Source organism: Lissotriton helveticus, chromosome 2_2, assembly GCF_964261635.1.
Source record: "Lissotriton helveticus chromosome 2_2, aLisHel1.1, whole genome shotgun sequence".
Taxonomy (NCBI): Eukaryota; Metazoa; Chordata; class Amphibia; order Caudata; family Salamandridae; genus Lissotriton; species Lissotriton helveticus.
This window is the reverse complement of record NC_136060.1, coordinates 25,629,284-25,643,142: the sequence shown is the minus strand read 5'-3', so window position 1 is coordinate 25,643,142 and position 13,859 is coordinate 25,629,284. Positions and strand designations below refer to the sequence as shown.

Below are 13,859 nucleotides of genomic sequence, written 5' to 3'. Positions count from 1 at the left end.
ACAAGTGGAGGAGGGAAAGCAAAAAGACGCCAATGCCTAACAGAAGGGAGGCTGTGGCATAACCTTGAGAGTTGCTGACTTCGGACCTGGGGAATAGGGTTCGAGCCTCAGCATTTGTTAAAACTATGTCTTTAAAAAATATATATAATATAAATATATGGCAATCATCATTCAAAAAAATTAAAGGAAAATGCACGACAATCGTCACAGAAACAAAATTATGAATGCTCAACAATCCCTAACTGAGCACAAGGTCACAAGTGGAGCGAAAGCAAAAACATGGCGCGTGTAAATAATTGACTAGGTCACAAAACAAAATGAGGAATGCCAAAGCAGGTAGGATGAGAGGTGGTGGTGATGTGGGGTCGAGGTTAAGCGAGGGCAACAATTAAGAAAATAGTGCTCACAGACTGTAAATAAAACATAATGAGTAACAACACATCTACCAAGAGGCAGTCCTCATGGGAGGTGAGAAAAGGAGGAACTAACGAGGGACTACTAAGCCTATTCACGAATCAAAAGCCACTATTTACAACGGACAGAAACACGATCCAATTTAAAAGATGGGCGGGAAATGGGCAAAGCTTAAATCCACATATGATACAGCATGTCTCAAAGAGACAGCGCAAGCACTGTCTAGGCGAGAACTAAACATGGGTGGTGCTTCAAGCCCTATTCTAGACACTACATGCCTCGCTGAGCAGTGTATGCGCTCTGCTAGGCTTGACCTAAAAATGGGTGTTGATCTTTCTCTGCTGTCAGCTGCATCTGATAACAGAGAGTGGATATAATGCACCAATTGAGCTCGAACGCTACTGGCTATAAACTCCTTTCCCCTCTTCTGTGCCCCATGTCAGTCAAGGCATTTAGTAGTTTTCAGACACATCTGGAATATGTTCAAAACATTGATTACTAATCCATTGGCGGGGGCTGGGTTGAGTGCCTGAAAACTACTGACTTGCCACAACAGCATCTGCAAATATGTATCTAATGGACTGGATTTTTGGGAACAAAAGTTACCTTTCCGTACAGACTGGTTTGGGTTTGTGAGAATAATATTAGTTGATTACTTAACCCCACTGGTCAAGGTACCCCACTCTCCGTTTCCATTTGTACACACAGAAAACTGCAAACGGGATTTCTGAAAAACTGCATCAACAATGCACGAGCACATGAAGGGATTATAATTTAGGTAGGAGAAGCATGCAGTTCCCAAGGCAACTGTATCAACACAAAACATCAAGGAATGATACATAAATGATGCTTTAAATCCAGCACATTTGAGTAATCGCAGTGTTTTCTCTTCACATGGAAAATATTGTTCTCTTTGGGAAACCCCTTCCTGAAGATGCTATAAAAAGTTTGGGAATGTTCATGTCCCTTTCCTAAACAGACAAAGGTTTTTACTACAGACCCTGACTGGAGTAAGCAGAGAGGAGTTTAAAAATAGCCACACAATGAAGTGTTTTGAACATTCAAAGACTCTTAAGACTAACTGCTTACAACATCCAATCCCTAGCCCTTAATTGGGATTCACTCATGCGTAGTATTATATGATTGTGGGGTAATGTTATACAAGATGTTCATGATTTACATCAGTAAGCTCATATTTTACAAATTCCTTGAAGTTATAAATCCATCTATTTTTACTTTGAAATCAGCTTTATGGGTGTTAGTAGCTTTGTGAATCAAACCCTAACATTTTAATAGGTAGAATAATGCTCCTAAATCACAAACATTCACATTTAAACAGAAAACCACATTAAGTACTTACCAAATGGTACAAAATCCTGCACTACTATTGTAAACACATTGCTGACAGCCAGAGAAATTCGGTCTGTCCACAGCTTCTGTGCAGCCTTCACCATGGTGCCATCACATTCAGGTTCAGGGTCAGGACGCTCGTTCTAATCAGAACAAATCAGAGTAAAACAAAAGCACCATAAAAAAAACACATGATCCAAAACACTCACACCACTGAATGATTCTCACTTACCATTAGGACTTTAATCAGGTTCTTTTCTATTCTAGATTTCTGATCATCTTTTAGAGTAGATGCTAGTGGCAAAATTAAGGAAATGAAGCTCAAATGAACGGTGCACAAAGTGATAAACATGACACATGCTCAGTTTCCTCTATGTTGCTTATGGCTGAGAAATAACCTTTGTAAGATGTATTTCATTTTCCTTGCTGTGACTGTCTGACTTCAAACATTTTTTGCTGAGAAAAGAGAAAACCCAAAGCGTAATCAAACTTCTATGTTACACAGATGCCCAGGAACCCCATGTGTGCTGATTTATGGCATACCTTAAAACATCCATATTTATCATGTTCACCAAAAGCTGATCTTCACAGCATCTTTGTCAGTCCCACTGTAACTGCCTAGGGTAAGCTACTGGAATTATAGGGTGAATCGGAAAGCAAGACTAGACACTCCACATATGAAAAGACTGCCCAAATACAAAAATAAATTAGAAAACAAACTGATTATATCTGCTCAACAAAACACAGGACTACATCAGCATTACTTTATGGCGTGAACAGGTTTCCGCTTGCCAAAGTGAAATTTCCAACACAAAGTTACCCTAAGAACCTCCACTTAAAATACAGATAAAACATTATCTGTCTTGCTTGGTTGTTAATGCAGCACATTTACAAGGTGGGCAGTAATAGTAAGAACTTCAAGTACATTAGTGGACAGACAGGAAGTTAGCATGAACACGTTGCTAGTATGCAGAAATTTCTAGACTACTGTGTGGTCAGTTTGACATAAAAATGGGCAAATGGCCCGAGTGACCCAATACGTGAGAAATCGCATAAGAGGTAGGGACAATCTATCAGACCTTGCTTCAATAATGAAAAATGAAACTACTGGACGAATCACAGATTTAGCTCCTCTATGGGGAGTGCCTAGAGCAGTAAGGATTGAACTGTATTCCTACTCCCCTGAATGTGGTGAAGAAGAATATCATCCTGGACCTCCTGCTTACCCAGTAAGGTCCATCAGATACACTTTAATCTAATACCCTCACTTTTGGAGCACAATTTACTTAACTAGTACCAGGTGTCAAGTATATTCCTATGGAGATAAGTCAAATTACACATTAATAGGGTCCCAAGTGTTGGCAAGAGTGCTTCTTGACTCTCATTATTCTAACATTTTAGGGATATGTACTAGAACATGTTACAACTTTTCTAGATTAGCCAGCAGTAAAAATTAAAACCAACTCATCATCACGATTTTGTGAAGACTGTCAACGGTAAACCACTAAGAGGACACAGCACATTCTACTCACTATTGGCTGCTCATATAAGCCCTCTCTCACATCCCAATATAGAGGCACAAGTCTTACTGGTTTGTGTTACTCACTTAATGACACTTGTACTGGAAGTCCTTGCCACTGCTTTGTGTGTACACATTTTCCAGGTATTTAATAATATTAGCATAGATTGTAGACCTTAATGCTTGTCAACATAACCCAGCTGTGTACACTGGATGGGACTGTTTCTATGGTTCATTTTTTGCAAGCTAAAAATGTTTGAGTGCATGCAAAAATGCCACATCTCTTATGCTCATATACCTTCAGAATCGGCAGAATATTTGTGGTAGCCGAGGCAGAGGTTTTGGATGGTTAAAGCATAAACTGTCGAGGGGGCGTGGCTTGGACGCCGCGGCAACATGGCGGACCTGGCGTGAGCTCCGTGAAACGGCGGAGCTCTTCTTCTCATAATTGCCGTTTCTGCACCGCTATTTCTTCCCCATCGGACGGTACCGCTACCGGATCATGCGGTGAACCGAGGGACAGCCTTTTCTTCATCTCTGTCCTGCTGGCGAGCGAGTTCGTGCCGGTGACGTTTCCACCTCAACGCAGGTGAGAGTGGCCGCCATTTTAGGCTGCTTATTCCTCACGGTAAGCCCGATATTCGCTCTTGCTACCAGCATGAATGCACGCAACTAACGTCATATGCCCTTTCAGCAGCGATATGACAGTGCTTCTTCACCTGCCATTCCTTTTTATTATTTTATTTTTCCTAAAAGGTGCGCACCTCGTATTCCTTCATTGAGGATTTTTTCGCGCCCTTTTCCCTCTTCTATCTCCGGCTGGCTCTACTGCCTCCATGGGATTTCTTACAACTATTTTTGGTGTCTACTCCTTCATTTGACTACCTCCTGCTATGCTGTTCACTCTCATGGCTCCTCTCCACAGTGACTGATCTATGCGGGAATATTGCCATCTCCAGTTCGTCCGTCTCTTTGATTGGAACTGTGTGTGACTGCTTTTTCTTCAACCGCTGAGTGCATAGTTTCCTCTTTACTGGCAGTGCACCTATATTGACTTGTGTTACTATTTTATTTTTCTTTGTGGATCCTCCTCTGCTCCTGCAACTTACTCTCTGGTTTGAGTGTTTTCTCTCTATCGCTTGCAATGGCTAATGACTCTCACTCAGCCCGTTCCTCTGTCACTGGCACCAAACCCAAGAGACTGAAAGGTGACCCTCCTTCGCCTATCCATGCTTCACCAAACCCAGTTTTAGACTCTATTTTGGATGAAGTTCGTGGTCTTCAGCCATTTATGTCTTCAACTAATGAGAAATTGAAGCAGATGGAGGAGAGATGGATCACTATGGAGAGTAAGGTTCTGGATCTAGAACAACGTGCCGGTTCTCTTCAGGATGTCTCTACTAAAATCCCATTACTTGAGCAGGAAATTCATAAGCTGAAATTACACACAGAGGACCTTGAAAATAGAAATCGTAGAAATAACCTACGTCTTTTTGGTCTGCCGGAAAATGTTGAGGGGCCTAACTTGGTTGTGTTTCTGCAAAAATTTCTGCCAGAGCTCTTGGGTCTACCGCCATCTTCTACTCCTCTAAACATTCAAAGAGCACATCGATTGGGTCGAGCTGCTTCTAACTCCGCTAGACCCAGAGGCGTCATCATGCTCTTTCTGGAATTCACCGAACTCATGACTGTCCTGAAAGCTGCAAAACTCAAACGACATCTTACTTGGTCGGGACATAACATTTTCATTTCACAGGACGTCTCCAATGCAACGAACGCTCGACGTAAAGAATTCTTGGAGTTACGTCCTCTCATGAGGCACCTTCATCTTCAATATGGAATCCTCCATCCCTGCCTCTGCAAGGTCACCCATGATGGACGTTCACGTACTTTCGATGATCCGACGAAGCTGAAGATATTCTTGCAAAGTTTTCCCTCTACAGGAATGGATACAACGGTTTAAGTGTTTCTCTTCTGTTTCTTTTTTCTTATGTTTTCTCAAACTATGTTTATTCCTAGACTTCTACCTATCATTTCATTAATTTCCTCTTCTTGTTTGTTATGTTCTCTGCTGTCTCCTGTCGCATATAACTTCTTATTCTGGCTAATTCTTCCTTGAGTTGCTCTTTTCTTCTTTCTGTATAGCCTATGCTACTCTTTTCTCGTTTACAATGCCTGTGCTCTGCCTTGTCGCATGTCACCATGCTCCATCTTCATTACTTTCTCGCTTCTTTACAGATCTGGCTTTGCTGTCCTGATCTGTTTCTTCCTCTATACTTTCCTATTCTCTTCATGTTTCTCTCTTCTCTTTCTTTCTTTCTTTCTTTTTGTATTCCTTCTTCCTGGTAATTTTCGTCCTCTGGGTATTTTTTTTCGGTATTGATGCTTTCGTCGCAGTTTGCTTGTCCTTCTTATGTATTTCCTTATGTGGATTTGCCCTTCTCCACTATTCCTGATTGCTGTGTTTTCATTTGTGTTCCCTTGCCTGCAGTGTCTACCCTTCATTTGTTTCCCGTTCCTCAACTCCTTCATCACATGTAATCTCGTGTCGTGGAATGTTCGTGGTCTTGGAAATCCTGTTAAACGTCAAAAGGTATTGTCACATTTGTCTAAACTTCAATCTCAAATTGCATTTCTACAAGAAACTCATTGTTCTGAAGTGGAGTCGTTAAAGCTAAAACGTCATTGGGTGGGTCAAGTTGTCTTTTCACCTACTTCTGATAAGAAAGGGGGTGTCGCTATATTGTTTCATAAGGCTTTGTCAGTTCAAATTGCTTCAACTGAACATGATGTTGATGGACGATGGGTAATGGCGAAAGTTATAGTCCAGAACAAGACGTTAGTCTTGTTGAATATTTATGGCCCTGTTCGCCCTGATCCCAAATTTTGGTCAGATATTAAAATTCTCCTGTCCTCTACTGATTGCCCTAACCTGGTGGTTGCCGGGGATTTTAACCAATGGTTGGACCCTTACTCTGACAGACTATCCAAATGTAAATTTCAACCTGACAAAACTCACAAAGCTTTCCAATCAGCCATTGCCTGTCGTCCATTTTATGATGTATGGAAAACTTGTAACCCTGACTCTTTTGAATATACTTTTTTTTCTAACATGCATCATACTAGATCTAGGATAGATTACATTTTGGTCAGCAAATCCTTGCTCCCCTCTATTCAGAAATCGGAAATTGGCTCCATATTTATATCGGACCATGCCCCTGTTTTTGACACGCTTGACTTTTCGCTCACCTCCTCGAATTTTAGCCGTTGGAAATTAAATACGTTCCTTTTATCCGACCCTCTTTTTATCAAAAATGTTACTACCTTCATTAATGAATTTTTTACTTTCAATGATTTCTCGGATACCTCCATTCCCAACACGTGGGATGCTTTTAAAGCCGCCCTGCGTGCTTTTGTTTTATCCTTTGTCTCACAAAAGAAGAGAGTTGCTAAAGCTAACTATGAGGCTCAATTACACAATCTCAAACAACTAGAACACACATATTTTACCTCTAAAGACTCCGCTGCCCTTACTGCCCTCATTGCGGCGAAGACAGAACTCAATAAATTGGCCACTGTTGAAGCCTGTAACGTTTTACTTAAAATCAAATCCAAATACCAAGGGGGACAAAACAAAGCGGGTAAGATGTTGGCTAATTACCTGAAAATTAAAGCAGAACGTAAAACCATTGGACCCATTCTTAATGACTCCACTAACAAACTGGTGTCGTCTGATGAAGATATCGCTGAGGTCTTCCATAATTACTATCGATCCCTTTACTCAGATGATACTTTCCCCTCCACGCAGAACCTGGACTCTTTTTTTTCAGGCCTTCCCTCCCCTCCCAATCTCCCAGACGAGTTTGCTTCTTTAGAGATGGATATAACCCTCCAGGAAGTACTCTCTGCCATCCAAGCCCTGAAACGCTCTAAAGCCCCAGGCCCAGATGGCCTCCCTGTCGAATTTTATTCTACGTTCTCCTCGATTTTTGCCCCTAAGTTATTACAACTTTTTAATTCTTTTATTGTTCAAGCCAGGGCCTCAGGCTCCTTCATGGACGCGTTAATTATTATTATCCCCAAGCCAGATAAAGACCACTCCCACTGTAAAAATTTCCGCCCTATTTCCCTGATTAACTATGATTGTAAAATTTTTGCCAAACTCCTTGCCTCCCGACTTGACAATATTATCCCCCTTTTGATTAAAACAGATCAAGTTGGCTTTGTAAAGGGTAGGCTTGCTTCGGATAATGCACGTATGTTTGCTAACATTATCTCTCTGAGTAAAAAATATAAAGACCCCCTTGCTGCTCTTTCTCTAGACGCGGAAAAGGCCTTTGACCGCATCAATTGGCAATTTATGTTTAAGACTCTCCAATGGTTTGGTTTTGGGCCTTCCTTTATTTCATATGTTAAGTTGTTGTATTCCTGTCCCCGTGCCAGCATCTTTGTCAACAATCAATTTCCTAAATACTTTTCCTTATCCCGTGGAACAAGACAAGGTTGTCCCCTCTCTCCCTTATTGTTTATTCTTTGCCTTGAACCTTTCCTTGAGCGTATTCGCAATAACGACATGATTACAGGTTTTAAGTTTTCCTCTGTTCACACCAAACTTTCTGCGTATGCAGATGATATCTTGGTCTACATGTCAAACCCTGTTGCTTCGCTGCCCCATTTTATGTCTGAAGTCCATCTTTACTCATCTGTCTCTGGCTATAAACTAAATCTATCCAAAACTGAAGTCCTGCCTTTAAACCCTGATTGTTCCCAATACATGTTCTGTGATACTGAATTTACATGGTGTCCCACCAAACTTAAATATTTAGGTATTTGGTTTTCGTCCTCCCTTAGAGATACCCTCAAATATACCTTTAATAATTTGCTCCAGAAACTACAAGCTCTACTTCTCCTGTGGTCCCCGCTTTTTCTTTCCTGGTGGGGCAGGCTTGACACTATTAAAATGATGGTTACTCCCCATGTGTTATATACAGTCTCCATGCTTCCTTTCAAAATTCCTAATTTATATTTCTCACGTATAAACTCTTTATGTACAAAATTTCTATTGAATAATAAACACCCTCGTATTAGCTTACTCAAACTCACTCGTCCAAAGACTGAAGGAGGTGTCCGTTTCCCTTTGTTTAAATCTTACCACTCTGCTTTTTTACTTAAACAATCATTTTCCTTAGCTTATGATTTTCAAGCTAGACCAGTCCCCAAATGGGTTCTTTTTGAACGTTCACTTTTGAAGGATTTTCCTTTTGAACATGCTTTTATGTCCAACTGTTCCTTTATATCTCAATACCCCATTTTGAAATATTCGCAAACTCTTATTAATAGTACTGTTTCTAAGGATGTGAACCCTCTGCAATGTTTTGTGTCTTCCATTGTTTGGTACAATCAATTTCTCAAATATAAGGGTAAATCCTTTTACTACAAATATTGGAAGGAGAAGAATGTTTCCTTTGTATATCAATTCCTTCATAACTTCAATATTGTCCCCTTTCATGATTTGCAACTGCGTTACCATTTACCTGATACTCTTTTAGGTGAATACACTATTTTTGTTACTGCTATTTCATCACACTTAGCTACTTTTACACTTCCAACTGAATCTCCCGTTGTTACCCCACCATCTCACTTATATCCTTTGTTCTCTACCCAAACCCCTAAAGCTGCCCTGGTTTACAATATATTGCTATCTGCTACCCACCCCCGTCCTAAATATCCTGTTGAACTTACTTGGGAAAATGACTTATCTGTCTCTTTTTCCATTAATTTGTGGGAGAAGATTTGGGCAAAATTATTTAAAGTCTCTGCAGCTGCCCGTGTGACTCAATCTCTATATTTTGTATATTGTAGAGCGGTTATTACTCCAGTTAGCATTTGTAAATTTTCCCCCACTTCCTCTCCCTTATGTTGGTCATGTTCTAGTGCTCCAGGTACATTAATTCATTTGATATTTGACTGTCCTAAGGTTTATTCCTTATGGAGTTCAGTCTGGGAGGTTTGCATGTCAATTTTTAAGTTTAATAATGATGTATCTTTTCTGCATGTTTTTCTAGGTTCCCTTTCCTCTGATATTGATATACCCTCATCTGCTTCTAAGTTGTTTGACCTCTTTATTGCTCTAGCTATTAAGGTCATTCTATCGTCCTGGAAAGATAAATCCAAAATATCTTTATCTATGTGGTGGAATTTTATTTGTGATGAACATAGAATTGCCAATGTATCCTCCTCCTCTATTCCTCAAAAAATAAAATCTGATCTTCTATGGCTACCCTTTGTTTCCTATCTTTCCTCTACTGCTATATCCCACTGAACATTGTCTGTCTTTTCCTCATCTCTTCTCTTTTTTTCCTCTTCCTTCCTTTTTTTCCTTTCTTTCTTTTCTTCTTTCTTTCTTTCCTTCTCTTTTCCTCTTACCCTTCCTTTGCATCCCCCGTTTTACTGTCTTTCATCACATAATGTTATGCCTGTTAGTATCTCCCTATTTTCGTTCATATGTTTCCAATGTATGGCATGTACTCTGTTTTACTTGCAAAAATTTTCAATAAAAACGTATTAAACAAAAAAAATAAAAAGCATAAACTGTCCCCGAGCACAATCAAACAAATAGCAATTCTTAAGAAAAAAGAAAGTTCCGATTCTTTTAATTTCGTATATTCGTTAAATCAGTTCCTTTTATTTTCTTTTTTCTTCTTAAATGTCAAATTTCCATTAAATCGTCGTCAGAAGTCTGGCCTCTTTTACTATGAGGCCAGACTTCTGATGACGGGCGCACTCGCCGAGAATTCATATATTTCTCTTACTGGATCACTACGAATTTGAAGATATCGAATCTAATAATGATGGACAAGTGGACATTTACATGGAAAGAGTATGATGCTGCTCAGATTATTCCAGTTTGATTCTGTACCGTACCTTAGACAGGTTTCCTGAAACGTGGCGTTTCACTCTATGAGGAATTATTTCTTGCCCTGAAGAAGTCAATGGGTGAATTTTCCTGTGACGAAACACGTGTCGGCTCTGCTTTTCTGGCTACATCTGTATGATCCTTACGCACATTGTTTGAAGATTTTATGGAAATTTGACATTTAAGAAGAAAAAAGAAAATAAAAGGAACAGATTTAACGAATATACGAAATGAAAAGAATCTGAACTTTCTTTTTTCTTAAGAATTGCTATTTGTTTGATTGTGCTCGGGGACAGTTTATGCTTTATCTTATACTCCTCGTGTTTGTCACACAGGAGAATCTTTGGGGACGTTAGTGGCCGATTTCCCGTTGTTCTTATGAGCAATCTACTGTGAAACCTACTTTCTTTAATTGTTTTTTTGCTCAAGATTAATCCAGCCACTTCCTTTTTTTGGGTTTTGGTTGGTTAACCTTGAAAAGTTATGCCCTGGTCAAATAAAAAAAATAGCAAAGACTGTTGTTTCCGCACTCACTACCATTTTTAATAGAAGCATGGGGTCAGAGGGGTAACTTGGGGAGGTTGATTAAACAACCTAAGTGAAAGAGCAGGGAGATCGTGGTCTCCAAGTGGTTCCAACACCAGATACCGCAAATTGCCCTTCAACAGCCAATCATTGAGGTATGGGAATCATTGAGGTATGGGAATCATCGAGGTATGGGAATCATCGAGGTATGGGAATATGGTACGCGACCTGCAAAGACGCGCCGCAATGAATTACATCACTTTTAAGAAAACTTGAGCAGCCAGTATTAGCGCAACAAAAGGATCCCTAATTGATAGTGGGGGAACGCTCCAAAAAAAGCAGGCAAATGCAACTGCAGGATCAGTGTATGAAAATACACATCTCGGAAATAAAGGGAAGCCATCTAGACTTCCAGCTCTACAGCCATATGGGACTATGCATGGGAAAGCATCTTGAACTGCATGTTGCGGAGGATGGCATTTAAAAACTGAAGATCATGAAGGGGATGGAGACCAATATTTTTCCTGGGTACAAAAAAATAACAGGAGTAGAATCCCTGCCCAATCTCATTGCAGGAACCAATTACACAACCCCCTTGAGCAAGCAAACTCCTAATGCGAACATAGTTGTTCGGGGTGACAGAGAAAATAGAGGAGGTGGTAGGAGACGTGTCCTGGAAAGGAAAGATGTAGTCTTGTTCAACAATCTGGAGGACACAATGGTGCACAAAGAAGGAATGGAAATGTTACAAGTCCATAAACACCCTCCCGCTTAAGATTGAACATGCTCCCTCAAAGGCGAGTAAAGTGTTTTTTCCGGGGGAGGGGGTCAGAGTAGAGGCAGAGGGGGCTATTACTACTGTCTTTGGCAACTTGATGCTGGCATGCCTTTGTACTGCTGAATTAAAATTGATTTGGATGATGAAAGGACATTTTACAGGTATACCTCTGAAATGTGTGTAATGCCTGTGAAACTGGACAGCGGGGAAAGGCAGAACCAAAGACCGAGATCTAGCCAGATCTTGTATGAAGCGTTCCAGTGGTGAGACTGCCAATAGGAAAATCTGTAAGATTGGCCTGGACATCACCAGAAAAACTGGTGGAACTCATCCAGGGATGGTAGCAGATGGTAATAGAGGAGCCCATAGATCGCATCACCAAATCAACTGAAAAACTCTGCGGGGAGAACTGAGCAGTCAAATTTAGGGCCCCCCAGGTGTTGACTGATGGCAGCAGACAGTGGCAGTTTACAGCAGAAGTCACTACCTATTTAAAGGGGAACAATGCACCAGCAGGATTTGTGTGAGGGGGTTACTCTTGTTCGGTTCCACAGGAAATGGCAATTCGAGGACCACTGCAGCGTTGTAAAGAAAAGCAGTGTGACAACTCCCTTAGCTGGAGGCCTGAAGAACACACGAAAAGGTCACCACTATCTATTCCAGTAGAGGAGAGAAGATTTACCACTTCACTGCAGTCCATCAATCTCATCATAAAAATAGTGAGTATGTGAATGGGGTCTGAAAGTCTCTCAAGCCTGCCAAAGTACTCCTAAGGGTCTGTTTCGGGATTCTTCCATCATGAACTGTTGATTTTTGTGTTGGAATCTGATCAAAGTGGTCTTTGGAAAAATTGGCACTTTTCTAACTAGCCGAGAAGCCACAATCTTTGGGTGGTTAGTGGCAGGGGCTGGAAACTCCAGAAAGAGCATGGGATCTGGGCCAGGAACTGGCGCTAAATTCAGCATTTGCTACATCTCTACCAAGACCGGCTTCGAAGACACGAATGAAGGCTGAAGTTGTGGAATGAAGCTACTGGCTGGAAGACTTACCCTTTGAGCAGGAGCAGTGGTGAGAAGCTGAACAATTTCTCTGATGCCGTTTCTTGTTTTTCTCCCTGGAGGACCTGTCAAGAACCGGTTTCAAATATCTACTATTCAAGGATGAGCTGAAGAAGGACCTGATGTAAGACCTGTATCTAGAGCAATAACAGACTCAGCATTTGTCGCAAGCCTGTTCCATGAAGAACTTCGATTCCCGCTACTTCATGGCTTTGACATGCATGAGCTCACACTTTCTCACATGGCCTGGGCACCAGAGACCAACACTGCGAAGTTCCGAGAGGAACATCTGCTTGTGACAAGAGCAACATGGTTTGAACTCTAATTTTCAAGGGAGACATTCTGTCAAAAACTGCAAAAAAAGAGAATTTGTGAGGAAATGTTCAGATCACAGTAGCTCTGGGATGGCACCTTATACTGCTCTTTAATGTAATATCCAAGGTAGATCTTGGAGTTGAGTCGGAGCTGAGGCTACTTCAACTTTTTGATCCAATCTGGCACCTAGATTGGATTCAAGAGGTGAGGAATTTGAGTTAATTCGTTTTTTATGCAATTTATGAAAATGCAACTGTAGCCCAAGTATATGACATCTGGGTGAATAGATAAGGCTTTGAACGTGCTATTTCTTCCTCCCAATGATAGACTTTTTATCTACTCATGACCCCCGACTGTTAATCATTTCTGCAATTACCAGGAAAACCAGTTGAAGAAGAAAGCAAAACAGAAGTATTGATTATATACATGCCTATTTTGTTACAGGGTTGCAAATGGAGAAAGTAAAAACTCTTTAAAGCATGTTTAGGATAAGATTATGATGTAAGATTAGGATATTTCTATTTATAGCGAAGGACACACAAAGTAAACGCTTCTCAGAAGGATACCCCTACCCAGAAGTTCTAGTGAGTAAGTAATGTATTCTTTCAGTTGGGCCATCAGGTAAGAACATTTAAGGGCTGTTGATAATATGGAAGTGAGTAGCGTCCACCACCGTTCACTCCGGTAATCACACATCACATAATCCAGCAGCCTAAAATGAAGAAACAAGAGAGACAAAGCTTAGACTTCTGTGCATTTTCCTTTTTCTATGGCTCCTCTAGTCAGCCATTTCTCAGATAAAGAAATATGGTCTATTGTCTGATTCACATCACTCTTCAGTATTTAAAAAAAAAAAAATTAAAACATAGACTTGGCATGCGCGGGCTGATGTAAATACCAAAGCAGGGTCTAATATGTGATCAAAACTTTGGCTGGCACAGCATACACTATTTTCTCAAGGCCCTGTATCGATTGACCCTATGG

At 40.7% G+C, this 13,859-nt stretch overlaps 1 protein-coding gene across 2 annotated transcripts in view; it reads right to left on the bottom strand.

Moving 5' to 3' along the window:
• The window catches only part of TRAPPC11 (trafficking protein particle complex subunit 11), a 607,699-nt gene that overhangs the window by 440,642 nt on the left and 153,198 nt on the right, over positions 1–13,859 (bottom strand). For both annotated transcript variants that reach the window (XM_078678000.1, XM_078678001.1), the window contains exons 15-17: positions 13,442–13,587; positions 1,997–2,058; positions 1,775–1,907 (exon numbers count right to left, since the gene is read on the bottom strand). In XM_078678000.1, coding sequence (XP_078534126.1) covers positions 1,775–1,907; positions 1,997–2,058; positions 13,442–13,587 — 341 coding nt within the window. The remainder of the gene's footprint in view (positions 1–1,774; positions 1,908–1,996; positions 2,059–13,441; positions 13,588–13,859) is intronic.